This window comes from Protopterus annectens, chromosome 1.part0 (genome assembly GCF_019279795.1).
Source record: "Protopterus annectens isolate FY-2018-M chromosome 1.part0, PAN1.0, whole genome shotgun sequence".
Lineage (NCBI taxonomy): Eukaryota > Metazoa > Chordata > Ceratodontiformes > Protopteridae > Protopterus > Protopterus annectens.
The window spans coordinates 152,097,664-152,111,999 of record NC_056725.1 but is presented as its reverse complement, the minus strand read 5'-3'; the positions used below and the strand labels follow the sequence as shown (position 1 = coordinate 152,111,999).

General features: G+C 39.4%; 1 protein-coding gene across 1 annotated transcript in view; it reads left to right on the top strand.

Annotated features, from left to right (window-relative positions):
- Window positions 1-11,763: 11,763 nt before the first annotated feature.
- IYD (iodotyrosine deiodinase) overlaps window positions 11,764-14,336 on the top strand; it is a 195,096-nt gene continuing 192,523 nt past the window's right edge. Inside the window, exon 1 of the mRNA XM_044053804.1 lies at window positions 11,764-12,061. Coding sequence (XP_043909739.1) covers window positions 11,878-12,061 — 184 coding nt within the window. The 5' untranslated portion in view covers window positions 11,764-11,877. The remainder of the gene's footprint in view (window positions 12,062-14,336) is intronic.

The following is a 14,336-nucleotide window of genomic DNA, read 5'->3' as shown; positions in this document are numbered from 1 at the left end:
AAACACTGATAACCGTTTGCTAAACAAACAATACAGTCTCACAATGAAAACAGTCTTAGCATAAGCAGTAAAGTTCTCTGTCCTTGAAACTCACATTCATTTAAATGGCATGAAAATCCACATTCATTTTGCATCTGGCCAGTGGAGAACTAAGCTTACCTCTGGGCTGTTTTCAAACTATAGGCTCCTTACACATTTTTTAGGGCCATGCATACTTGTATGCGCTCTTTGATTCACCTTTGTGATTGTATTAAATAATATTTCTTGTATAATACAGCACAGTTGTTAGAGTGTGTCTTAAATTTATTGTTTTGAACATTTTTTCAACAAGCAATGAAACAAAATTTGTGAACTAATAATGACAAAACTGCCCAATTCAGAACATTGCCATCATAAAAGTCTACTCAAACTTCTGTCATTACAATCCACCAATATTGGTAAATATACACAATCTCTGCAGAAGTAATTCCACATTAAAGGGATCTGTAACTAATGAAGAGGTTGCTGCTAGCAAACAACTTTATATTTCATTGTTTCATCTACAAATAAAGTGCCTGTTGCCCTTGAAGAATTTCCTGTTACATTAAAAAATGATAAGCTAGTAATATTGCAATAGAGAATGGATGGCAAACTAATAACAGGTTCCTAGTTACTAGGTAACTCTCCAAAGGAGGACATTCACAGGACTGCTGCATCCACTCCCTTTAAAGTACAAATATCAACAATCCATCTCCATACTGTGGGAGGAGAGCCCATAGCCTTCTGCACCAAAGGCAAGTATATTACCTGTTGTACTATTAACAATGCAAACAGACTTGCCATAAGCATCACTAAACTTCTCTTTCCCTGAAGCTTTCCGTTCCTTGTGAAATCCACTTGACACTCAACTAAATCTCTCAACTTTGCAGCATAAGAAATCTGGAAAAAGCCAAAACTTATTGGTGTGGGGAGGCCCAAAACCAGGGCACATTTTAAACATTCCTTGTATAATCCTAGAAAGTTGCTATGATAAAGTGTTTTGTGTTACCATGTGTTTCCTAAAAGATAGGAAGACTGAAACTTAAATGGGTATCATTACTTAGCGAATTCAGTTTTCACTGATTTGCCTAGAAAACCACAAATTTTAAGAGGAGCAGACCAAAAATATAAACCAAATATTATGTGAAAATTTGGACAGTTGAAAGCTATGGACTCAACTCCTTGAGTCACAAGTGGTGGTATGGGTTGAGAATTCAGGCTCTTGTTTCATGTACCTAAGGTACAGGGTTTGAGCCAGAGTATCACTAACCACCAGTTATACCTAACTGGGGGATTTTACACACGCACACACATGATCAGCAAAAGCACTGAGGCAGCAACACCCCCCCCCTTCCCCAACTCTGGTAGCAATAAGAAAAGAGGAAGCAGCAAAAACACTTGCGCAACAACAAATGTGATTGGGTAGCATATGTGAGCAAAAAACTCTCCTTAAAAGCTGTACCTGTACTGTATTTTAAAATTGTGCAGGTGGACAGGAATGCATGCATAGACATATGGCACCATTCTAAAAAAGAACGACACATGGGTCCTACTTAAAGAAGATGCTTCCACCTCCTTAAAGAAGATGCTGCCACCATGAAGGTTTTTTTTTAATTGCTGAAGCCTCATGGCCAGGGTACCTCCCCCCCACAGGGGTCCTAATTAATTTTCTATGTCACTTAGTGCTGGATCAGGCTAGCCATTATTTTTTTTCTCTCCAAAAGACAAGATGGTCTTGCATCTATAAAAGTGTGGGGTGGGAGGCGCTCCCCCCATGCCCTATGGTTCCGATACTATTGTTCACAAATATGGAAACACCACCACCATTTCCACCAGGCCTGCAGGCATGATAAATGCAAAACCCAGGAATAGAAAGAGTGCTTTCTTTATATTTAAACCATGTCTCTGTAGCTACACATACATGGGCAGATGCAGGAGTGCCTCAAGATCAGTCAATTTGTTATTGAGTCTCCTGGCATTGAGAAAAGCCAACTTAATGTGGCATAATTTGGAGTTTAAAGAATTTGATAAGTTGGGATGTCCATTAGAAAGACACTATGGGGTCAGCAAAGACTTTTGCCATCCTGCAGAAACACTTGAATGAGAGGTGCAGGCTATCCTTTTGCTTGAGTGGTGTCTGAATGGTTAATCCATGGGTGAAGTAGTATTATCTATCATTTTTCCCCAGACTGACATATAATGGGATCTCCTGGAATGATATCAGGCATTCTGCCAATTGTTAAAGCCAATTATCTTCATATGTAGACATCATTCTTGCTGAAGGATTTCTCTCAAGACCAGAGTCTTACCTGCATTTATCACATACTTAGAGAGTTGTGACATATCTGTCTACATATTCCTCAGAGTTTTCTGCCCCAGGTCATTCACTTACTCATTGAGTATCACCATGTCATAGTTATACTTGTTTCAGAAAAGGATCCTGGCATCCATGAGGTAGTTGACATTGACCCTTTTCTTGTCTACCTGGTAAGTAGGAAATTGGTATAAATAATTAAATCACCAATTACTAATACAGTCTTATCCAAATCTCACATTACTTCACTCAGAGTGACTATGCTGTTTAAGGTGTGCATGGAATAGGTGATTTGAGGGAGATATGCTGAAGGCTATTTTTGCAAGTTCTAGGAGACTTTAGCAAAGATCTTTTTACAGCATCAATTTATCACAGTGAAGTTTGCTCTGTTTGAAAATATTGTATTTGCCTGTGTGATGATCCCTGTGTACTAATGTTTATGAGAGGTATACCAGTAATAGCTAAGTATTTATACATCTCAGAGATAGAGCTTTCTGTGTTAAGCAGGACTTCATTATCAGTGAGAATGAAGCATTACCACACTGACTTACGATACCAAGTACTTTGAGGTTGGAAAAAGGAAGGAAATGTGTTTGCTGTCTCTCCATATTGCCCAATGCTTTAAGAGTTATTTGGCTAAATGCACAAGGAAGTTAAATGCTTCCTGGCTAGATGGTGTCAACAGAGAGACACACATAGTACACTGACTCTCCTGGTGCAGCAGGCATAGTACACCGACTCTCCGGTGCAGCAGGCATAGTACACCTTCGCCAGGTGCAGCAGGCATAGTACACTGACTCTCTTGGTGCAGCAGGCAAAGTACACTTACTCCTGGTGCAGCAGACATAGTACACTGACTCTCCTGGTGCAGCAGGCATTGTGTACTGACTCTCCTGGTGCAGCAGTCATAATACACTGACTCTTCTGGTGCAGCAGGCATAGTGCACTGACTCTCCTGGTGCAGCAGGCATAGTACACTGACTCTCCTGGTGCAGCAGGCATAGTACACTGACTCTCTTGGTGCAGCAGGCATAATACACTGACTCTTCTGGTGCAGCAGGCATAGTGCACTGACTCTTCTGGTGCAGCAGGCATAGTACACTGACTCTCCTGGTGCAGCAGGCATAGTACACTGACTCTCTTGGTGCAGCAGGCATAGTACGCTGACTCTCCTAGTGCAGCAGGAACAATTTAGAGTAGCCACACTAAGATAAGCTCAAGACAATGTGGCCCCTGTGTACAATCAAGCAACTGACAAACTAGGAAACAATGAAAGTGTATCCATTAGCACTATTCAGCTACAACTATGGCATTGCAGCACAGAGCACAACTCAGCACTCAGACACACATTAAATACTAATTAAATAAAGCAAAAGAAACAAAAGAACAACCAGATACTGCCTTACTTAAAACTGCCTTCATTTCCTTGCCATGTAAGTTGGCCAAATCGGTGATTTCTGTGAAGGTTTCCCATTCTCTTTTGATTATATCTCTTATTCTACTAGAATTGGCACTATACTGTGTAATGAAAGCTTGATTATATTCCAACTGTGGTGTCGGGGGAATAAGTATTTCCCCTTCATGTTGTAATCCCAAGATGGGTCTAAACCTGCCTGTTCTTTCATTTCTAACCTGTTCATATATGTTCTGTATCATGTCATTGGGGTACCCTCTATCTAAAAATAAAACTCTGAGGTTCTCACACTCTTTCAAAAACTGCTCTTCGTCAGATGTCATTCTGGAAATTCTGACATACTGGCCTTTAACAATCCCTTTCTTTTGGTATACTGGATGCGCACTACTGTAGTGTATATAACTGTTGGAAAACGTAGGTTTCCTGTACACTGATGATTGGAACTGGTGTTCGCTGTTAATAGTGAGCTCATCATCCAGATATTCCAACCTTTCCTTGGTGGCCTGATATGTGAAAGTAAGAAAGTTGGTAGTGCCAGCTAAATACTCCATAAAGTCCGTAAGTAAACTGTCAGATCCTGTCCAGAAAATGCAAATGTCGTCTAGGAACCTGTAATATGCTACCCAATATTGACTAAAGGGGCTATTGAACACATGTTTGTTTTCCCAGATGGACAAGATTATGTCGGCGTAGGTGGGGGCACAGTTAGCTCCCATTGCTACCCCTGAGATTTGTTTATAAAACTCCCCAGAAAAGTAAATAAAATTGTTATGCAACACCAATTCCATGAGCTGCAAAATAACGAAATTTTCATTGTTATTGGATAAGGAATTGGCTGCTAATGCTTCCTCTAACCATGTTAACCCGATGTCATGTGGAATAACAGAAAAAAGGTCCACTATGTCAATGGTCAGAAATTTAAGATTGGGACTCCAAAGTTCAGGTGTAACCTGCCTTAAAAATTCCCATGAGTCTTTCAACAGATGGGTGGATTTCGGCCATAATCTTTTCAATTTGAAATCCAAATATTTGGAAAGTGGGGAAATTTTTGATCCTTGTGCCGCCACTATAGGCCTCATAGGTGGATCCTCTATGTTTTTGTGTACTTTGGGAACGCCAAACATAGAGGGCACCCTAGGTTGAGGATTGTCCAAGAACACATAGGTATTGTAATCTATGGCTTCCTGGTCCAATAGATCTTTGATGACCAGGTCTAATCTCTGATATGCTATATGGATTTCATTTAAAGAAACTGGACAATATCTAGTTTCATTTTTTAATATGGCATTCATTTTGCCTTCATATAAGAGCTGGTCCATGATTACTGTTCCTCCCCCTTTGTCAGGTTCCATTACTCGAATGTTAACATTTTGTTGTAGAGCATGTAATAGCTGTTGTTCAGGGATAGTTAAATTCGAGGTGTACCCACCCCTTTTGCAATGGTTCCTGATCTGTTGTTCTATCCTGTACTCTAAGTTTTTTAGTTGGGGGTGTAGAGGTGGGTTATATAAACTACTTCTATGTAATCCAGCACTAGGATGAGGCTCTCCTTGGCCCAGCAGGTGTACTAGATTTAGTTTCCTGATAAACAACTTGGTGTCAATAATAACTTGAGTTGTGACACTATTCCTGTTAGGTACATATTTGAAACCTTTAGTAAAAAGTGTGAAGTATGTGTCATTGATACTGAGTGGACTATAATTATATATAGTATATCCTCCTGATTGACAAAGAGGCCCCTCGCGGTTACATAAATCCGGACTAAATTCAGCATGGCTTATTCCCAAAACTGAACCTGTCCGGGATGAGGATTCCTGTTGTTCCTCATCTTCTCTCTCTGTGGGTAACCTTGGGGGGAAAAAGACTGTTCGTAATGTGTTTTTCTTTGATTTCTGATTCTTTCGGATCGCCTGGGGAGTGGTTCTAATCCCTGCTCCTGACTTATCTCTTGTTCATTGTTAAAAGATGTTTCCCTGATATCTACCCCAGGTCGTGTAATATAATTTCTTCTATCAATACTAGAAGGTGGTATAGGGTACGGGCAGCCTTCCTCGTATTCCCTCAAATCCCTCTGTAGTTTTTTATGTTTTCTCTGCAATATAACTGTACATTTGTTATCAACATCCTTTCTGATTTGGTGATATTTTTGTTTTTCTATTTCAACCTGAAACAACAAATCCATAGTGACAGCATGGTTGTATTTGTTAATGTCCTGATCCAATTTAACAATATCAGCTTCATTTCTTTTTATTGTAGCTCTGATAATGTCCAACCCGCATTTGTCGAAATCTATCATTTTTCCCCAGACTGACATATAATGGGATCTCCTGGAATGATATCAGGCATTCTGCCAATTGTTAAAGCCAATTATCTTCATATGTAGACATCATTCTTGCTGAAGGATTTCTCTCAAGACCAGAGTCTTACCTGCATTTATCACATACTTAGAGAGTTGTGACATATCTGTCTACATATTCCTCAGAGTTTTCTGCCCCAGGTCATTCACTTACTCATTGAGTATCACCATGTCATAGTTATACTTGTTTCAGAAAAGGATCCTGGCATCCATGAGGTAGTTGACATTGACCCTTTTCTTGTCTACCTGGTAAGTAGGAAATTGGTATAAATAATTAAATCACCAATTACTAATACAGTCTTATCCAAATCTCACATTACTTGACTCAGAGTGACTATGCTGTTTAAGGTGTGCATGGAATAGGTGATTTGAGGGAGATATGCTGAAGGCTATTTTTGCAAGTTCTAGGAGACTTTAGCAAAGATCTTTTTACAGCATCAATTTATCACAGTGAAGTTTTCTCTGTTTGAAAATATTGTATTTGCCTGTGTGATGATCCCTGTGTACTAATGTTTATGAGAGGTATACCTCCGTAATAGCTAAGTATTTATACATCTCAGAGATAGAGCTTTCTGTGTTAAGCAGGACTTCATTATCAGTGAGAATGAAGCACGTACCACACTGACTTACGATACCAAGTACTTTGAGGTTGGAAAAAGGAAGGGAAATGTGTTTGCTGTCTCTCCATATTGCCCAATGCTTTAAGAGTTATTTGGCTAAATGCACAAGGAAGTTAAATGCTTCCTGGCTAGATGGTGTCAACAGAGAGACACACATAGTACACTGACTCTCCTGGTGCAGCAGGCATAGTACACCGACTCTCCGGGTGCAGCAGGCATAGTACACCGACTCGCCAGGTGCAGCAGGCATAGTACACTGACTCTCTTGGTGCAGCAGGCAAAGTACACTTACTCTCCTGGTGCAGCAGACATAGTACACTGACTCTCCTGGTGCAGCAGGCATTGTGTACTGACTCTCCTGGTGCAGCAGTCATAATACACTGACTCTTCTGGTGCAGCAGGCATAGTGCACTGACTCTCCTGGTGCAGCAGGCATAGTACACTGACTCTCCTGGTGCAGCAGGCATAGTACACTGACTCTCTTGGTGCAGCAGGCATAATACACTGACTCTTCTGGTGCAGCAGGCATAGTGCACTGACTCTTCTGGTGCAGCAGGCATAGTACACTGACTCTCCTGGTGCAGCAGGCATAGTACACTGACTCTCTTGGTGCAGCAGGCATAGTACGCTGACTCTCCTAGTGCAGCAGGAACAATTTAGAGTAGCCACACTAAGATAAGCTCAAGACAATGTGGCCCCTGTGTACAATCAAGCAACTGACAAACTAGGGAAACAATGAAAGTGTATCCATTAGCACTATTCAGCTACAACTATGGCATTGCAGCACAGAGCACAACTCAGCACTCAGACACACATTAAATACTAATTAAATAAAGCAAAAGAAACAAAAGAACAACCAGAAACCAACTCTGGAAGAGCGAAATGTTTTCAGACCCTTAGAAACTGTCAGCAATCAACCCTCTCTCACAAGAATAACTGCAGCAATTTCCAAAATGACCCCCCAACACCTAAACAAACTGCTTTAGTTAAATAATAAAGAGGGGGCACTATAAAGATTCAATGTAATGATATTAGAGATGTCTCAGCTTTTATAGCATGTGCAGTGATGAGGTCATGGTGGGAGGGTAATAAAATAAATTGGTTGGCTATGAAATAAAAAATAGATGCAATAAAATTGCTGATTTTCAGAAGAGAAACACTTGAGAAAATGAAAATGGGAAAGCAAATAATTCTACAAGCATTCCGACTTTGAGTAACAAGTGGGAAGGCATAATATATTTGCCTCTTTTCAGTGTCTCAGAGATATAGAATTTAAAGAATAATTTGCTGTCTCACATATGACATTTGGAAGTCTGCTTGCAGAAGCTGGATTGATCTCTCTCATTTCTATTTGCAATCCCTGCTGGCCTTGCAATGCTTACCAGTACTACAAACCCAGCTAAGCTCTGAGTGCTTCTTCATTTTATGTAGTCAGTAGTATTAGGGAGGTTACTTCAGAACTGTCAACAGTACTACCACAAATAAGCAGTGACATAGCCCTAAACTGCTGCCGTCACTCATCGGATTCCTTGACAAACTTCATCACTATCTTTAGATTTATGGAAAGAATATTTTCATTTTCTATCTTGAGTACTGGTAGCGTTGTCGCCTCACAGTAAGACGCTGTCCACTTCGATTCTCAGCTAGAGCGTCTTCTGCGTGGAGACATGTGTGAATAGGCCTACCTTCATTAAAGGTTGTGCGTCAGGGCTGGTAACTCGGCACGTAAAAATCAACTACCAATCATTAGCGGACCGGAGTTCCGTTGCGGCGACCCCTAACTGGGAAAAGCCGAAAGACACAATCAAAAAATTTTGAGTACTGGCCCCTGCATTTAACTTTGCTAAAGGCTTCACGAGTTCTCTAGTTGTGTTATGGATGGTCGATTGAAAATGTGTTTGTGTTTCATAAATGCTGGAACTTCACCCATTTCAGTGTCTATATGAATATCCATCCACATTAGTTTCTGACATTTTTGGAAGAGAGATGCCTTATAGAACATGCTTTTAGTTCACTGTTCAACACTTGCATTTTTCCTGCAGCAGTGTGTAAGTGAAGCCATTGATCGTACAGCTTTCAGTGGTATAGGGATGTATGCTGCATCATACTGGAATCTCTTCAGTTGCTTAACATCCGTGAATTAAGCAGATGGATTGCTGACAACTGCAGTTTCTAAAGAACTATCTCACAATAACTCTTATATGTATTTGGAATGAGCTTCATTTATGTTAAGTTTGATATGACTGTGCTGTAACATTATAATTAATACTTTGAGTACATTCATTTTCATTCAAGTAATGTGTGCAGTCTTTTGATATAAATGGATTTTTTTGTTGTTTTCTGTTTGTAGTTTAATGTGTCACTCCATCTACATACATGCATACATAAATATACATATATGTTGATATAGTCTAATGTAGGTAAAGGTATGTTCATTATAGTTTCATAGGTACTTATTAGGCTATTCATCTGTGAGGACCTTAAGAATCCTAACCTTGTACTCCCATGGTAGTTTTTAGCCATTATGTTTCACATACACATAACCCAGAGTCAGTTCAACCAAGTATGATGGGACATTTCAACGTTTCTCCCACCCATGAGGGACAGAGATGCTAACCTGTGAATTTGTTGGTACACATCAATTCATCCAGATTAGATCTGAACAGAGTAAGAGAAGTACTTTGTTTTATGTGTAGTGGAAAATGATCCCACGGAAGTGGCATTCTCTTTAATACAGACCTATCCCGCCAGTATGTTCTATTTATTATACAAAACAGATTGAGATCCCTTGGGCAGGTGTTTATGATACCACTAGACTTTGTGAATATGTAATAGGGTTGACAGAATAGGGTCTGTTGAAGCTCTATACACAAGATAGAGATCACCTCTCAGTATCCTGTATGATACTGAAAAGAGGGACAAGGCTTTGAGATGGTCTGCATACATTTTAGAATTAAGGCCCTTGATTTTTTTGTGTGTGAAATCATTGTGATTATTCCAGTTGTGGCAAGTGTTTGGAGACAAAGACAAGTGGTCCAAGGACTAAATCCTGAGGTACACCACTAGTGACAGATCCTTTGAAGGATGTATAGCTGCCAACCATAATTTCCTACACTCTATTTTTGAGCCAATTTGTATCCAACCGATCACAGAGAAATTGACATTTAGCTGGGAGAGTTTATCTATGCACCTGAGTGTGAGATGATATTGAACATCTTTGTTAGATCTAGAGATGAGGTGTGCACTGTTGTGCCCTCACTTATTGCTTCAGTAACTTTTTTGATGAAGTCAACCGGATTAAGTAGGCATGAACTACTCTTGATGAATCTGAACTAGGCTGTGTCAAGCATCTGTAGGATATCTGTATCCTTGCACATTAATTCCATAATGATCCTTTCCAGTCTTACAAGACTGGTCAGGTTTATGGGTCTATAATTACCTGTGTTTGTTGAAGCCACACCTTTGTGCAAGGGAATGACTGTTGCTATTCTTCATTCATCTATCATAAACCCTGATTAAATCAGATATTGAATAGCTTCTGTAGTGGAGTAGACAAGTCATGTTTCAGGTTGACCACAATGCATCCTGGTATATTTTCTGGCTCCATTATTTGTACTTACACATATTAATTCTAATAAAAGTTGTTATAATTTTCATTTAATAAAGTTTGCTGAAAAAATGTGACTATTTTCACTTCCAGTATAAGGAATGTGTCCATTGGAGATATCTGTGCCATGACTACTTGGTTGTCAGTTCATTCTTTTACAAAGTATTTTTGTTAAACAATGATTTCAGGGGTGAGGCTACTACTCACATCTCAGTGCTTCAAGGCTCACCCTTCTTATCCTTTGCTGTTTGGCCTTCTTATAGCTACAGACCTCCTGGGTGGTTTAAATGTGTTCATTTTAGCATTCATCCCAGCACTCACCCACAGCAGATTGTGTTATGGGTCTGACTATATCAGCCAATGTATGGGAAGACCCTTTGCAGTGGGTGCTTAATACCATCGTGATGTCACCTCATGTCTGGAATGACTCTCCATCTAGTTTCAATATGTGTAGCAACCTGTAGGTTGGAGAAGTGGTTGGTCAATACATGGGGACCCAACTTGTGAACACACAGGCTTGGCATACCTTTCCCGGCTGAAGCATGACATCAGGATGTGTGCCTATGGAAGCTATAAACACCCCTGAATAAGACATCTGTAAATTTTCACAAATGTAATGAGCTAGGGAAACCAGGAGAAGAAATCGCAGATGTTACACTGAGAGGGCAAGTACATGCCGTTTATGTCTACGTTAGTACCTGCAGCAAGCACCTAGGGACAGATTGTAAAGAAAGTTACTGTTGTATTTGACAAATCTCTTGTAAAATAAAACAATAATGAGAAGTTTGTTTAGAAAGCACACAGGTTTGAACACAGCTTCATATTCCGATCTGTGTATACTAACTTTGCTAGCTTTACATGGCATGGTACATACAAATAATGAGACTATACGGCCTTTGAAAACTTACACTTTCTTTGCTTTTATATTATCTCATGCAACTGAACTTCTCCCACCTCCCAATAACAGGCCCATTTCTTTTCTCTCTGCTACTGTGTCTTGCTGTAGCTAGTACTAACTGAGATTATAAACAGATGCTTACATTCAGTCTTTTTTATGCTTTCATTTGTTGCAGGAGTAAAACATTCAGCTGAGACAAATTAGACATAATAAAATGCTTTTGAGTACAGAACTCTGAAAAAAATGTTTTTTTTTTTGTAATTAACCAGTTCCTGATCTGAAATAATACATAGCAAATTACATGTAGCAGTATAATGTATACAGACATACACAAAACTGAGTTGCTTGTGTTAAACATTATCAAACTTTTATAACCTATAGAACAAATGAAGATATGCTGACCACATAATGATAACTTAGCTGAAATGTCCAGTCAGTTAAACTGTGGTGTCTCTTTAAATCTGTAATGTTTGCTAGTAAATTGCAGACTGGATAGTGTTAATACTGTAAAACCTAGCCCTGCTGGCTCACTGGAGATGAAAGTCCAGCCCTAGCTCTCACTGTTATAGACAAACTTCACAGTACTTTTTCCCTCTGACAGAAACTTTTATTTTTAATGCTGCATTTTTACTGCAGTGGATTTCAACAATATGGCACTTATTTCCTCTTTAACTCCAGTGTTTCTTGCTGTAGTGTGCATTTTAATTGTGGTCATCATTATGAACGCTAAGAAAGGAGATAAAATAGTGAAGAAAGACACCAAAGTCAATTCCCACTCTCGGCCATGGGTTGATGAAGATTTACAGGACAGCACTGAAGTCAATGAAGGAGGAGGTAATTGAAAATAAAATATGCATGCGTGTGTTGTGCATTTGTGTGTGTGTGTCTGTGTGTGTGTCTGTGTGTGTGTGTACACGTATGTGGTGTGTGTGTGTGTGTGTGTGTGTGTGTGTGTGTGAGTGTGACGTGTGTCTATGCACATATGTATATGTTTATATATAATATAGCAGCACTCATTCTGAAAGTACAGTTGAACAGTGATTCTTTCATTGTACTACTTTGAAGCATCTGTACATTGAATTTATTAACTGCTGTTGTCTAGATTTCTGTCATGAATGGCCTCTTCCAAAGAGCATGATCATCTGTTAAAGCATAATAGGAAATGAAACAACACCTGTATTCCTTTACATTTCCAGGTTATCAGGTTGTGTTGTAGCTTGAAAAGACTCCAGAAATGGCATCCACATGCAGAAGCTATGTTACTAAAATTCACACTGGGTGTCTGTAATCCGACCACGTTTGTGCTTTGACAGAAAATGGAAGAGTCTCATGCTTGCATAGCAGGTTTGGACACATGCTTATAACAACAACTTGTCACAAGTTCCAATTCTAACCAATATGGTAGCATCCAAGAAATCAATGGTCACTGCAGAGGCATGTTTCCTTGTTCATATAACTTTTACGCTGCCAAAGTATAAATCTCCTTTTATGTTAAATTAAAAATGACATTTTATAAGTGCATTATCACAGTTTAGGGCATGTTGCTGCATAATATGCCTGTCAACCGTCAGAAATTATGAAGTAGAAAACTTTGTGGTCAGTGTGGCTCTGAAAAACCCACTGTGCAGCTGGGAAAAGGTAATGTTCTTCACCACTAAATAAAAGTTAAAAGCCTAAGTGCATATTCGTTTATGGTATACTCCTCAGACAGTATAAAATATTAATGCTTTTTGTTCAGGACTTGTCACTGCACTGGGGCAGTTCTAGGCCAGTCAGCTCAGAGCTAAGGGTCTGTGAATTCCAAAGTTGTTGTTTGCTGTGATTTTTGTAATTTACTGTTGCATCGTAATAGTTCTACAAGCTAAGAAAGACAGGTAAGTGTTTTCATTTCTTCTTCTGGTTTTAAATTCATTTTAACAGTCTTTTATCTGCTTTAGCTAAGGTCTTAAAGTCTATATTAGCCATTTCAGTACATAGTTGCACTGCATCTTTTAATGTTTAAAGTGGTCTAACTGTTGTTATTAACCTTGGTTTTATTCTTGTGTACTGAGAGTATGTCAGGCTAGTTCAGGACTTTGCCTTTGCATTGGGTCAGTTCCAGGTCATTCAGCTCAGGGCTAAGGGTCTAATTGTTTTTCTCACCCACCTGCCATGTTGTAGTTGTGTTCTTAAACCCAGTGTAATCTACTTTTTCCTCTCCCGTATGATAATTTGACAACATAATTCCATTCCTCTCCCCAATTACTGGCTGTTGACAATGAAGACATAGGTATCATTTTGCAAAATATCTCCTTAAACTACTCACCAGACTAAAAGACCTTTGACAAAATTGCTTAATATTGAGTGTACTGATAATGCTTGCACTGATTTTAGTATCACTTTAGTGAATGTTTTTACTGCAATTAGTTTACTGGTTCTTGCTGGTGGCAGAAGGTTTTCAGGCTTGACATTTTGTATTGTAATTTAAATACTGTGTACCAAGTCCACCCAAATATCATTCTAAAACCAAAATCCAAGCAGTTATAGTTACCCCTGCCCCAGAGTCATTCTTTCAGTCTCACGGACCAGCACTTCCCTACACCTTTTCTAGCCAGCCTGACTGAGATGGGTATCTTGAGACAGTGTAAGAATTGTCTCATGCTGTTTGACAATCATCTATTACTCAAACAGCATAACACAATGTATAAGATATCTCTCTCTCTTTCTTTCTCTCAGTCTCTCTCTCTGTATATAATATCCCTGGAGGCAAAATTCTCACATATAGTAAACTGAGACCCCAAAACAGTCAGCAGCGTACCACACATCAGACCTCTCCAAGGCCATCTCATTACACAATCCATCATATGCTAAGGTTCTAAAAATGTAACTTGCCTAAACCTCACGCAGGTACTAAGCATGCTCAGCATATTAAACCTACTTACTCGCATAGCGCAAGGAGAGCCAAAGTTACAGATGCTGAGCCCATAAAGCAGACATCAATGCAACCAATCATTCTTGTTATAAGAGATGACACCATTGTAACACATAAAGAAGTGTCTCTTACCAGGATGAGCAAGGAAAGAGTGACAGTTAATTGTTTGGCTGGTACCAGGATCCATCAGATCATGCT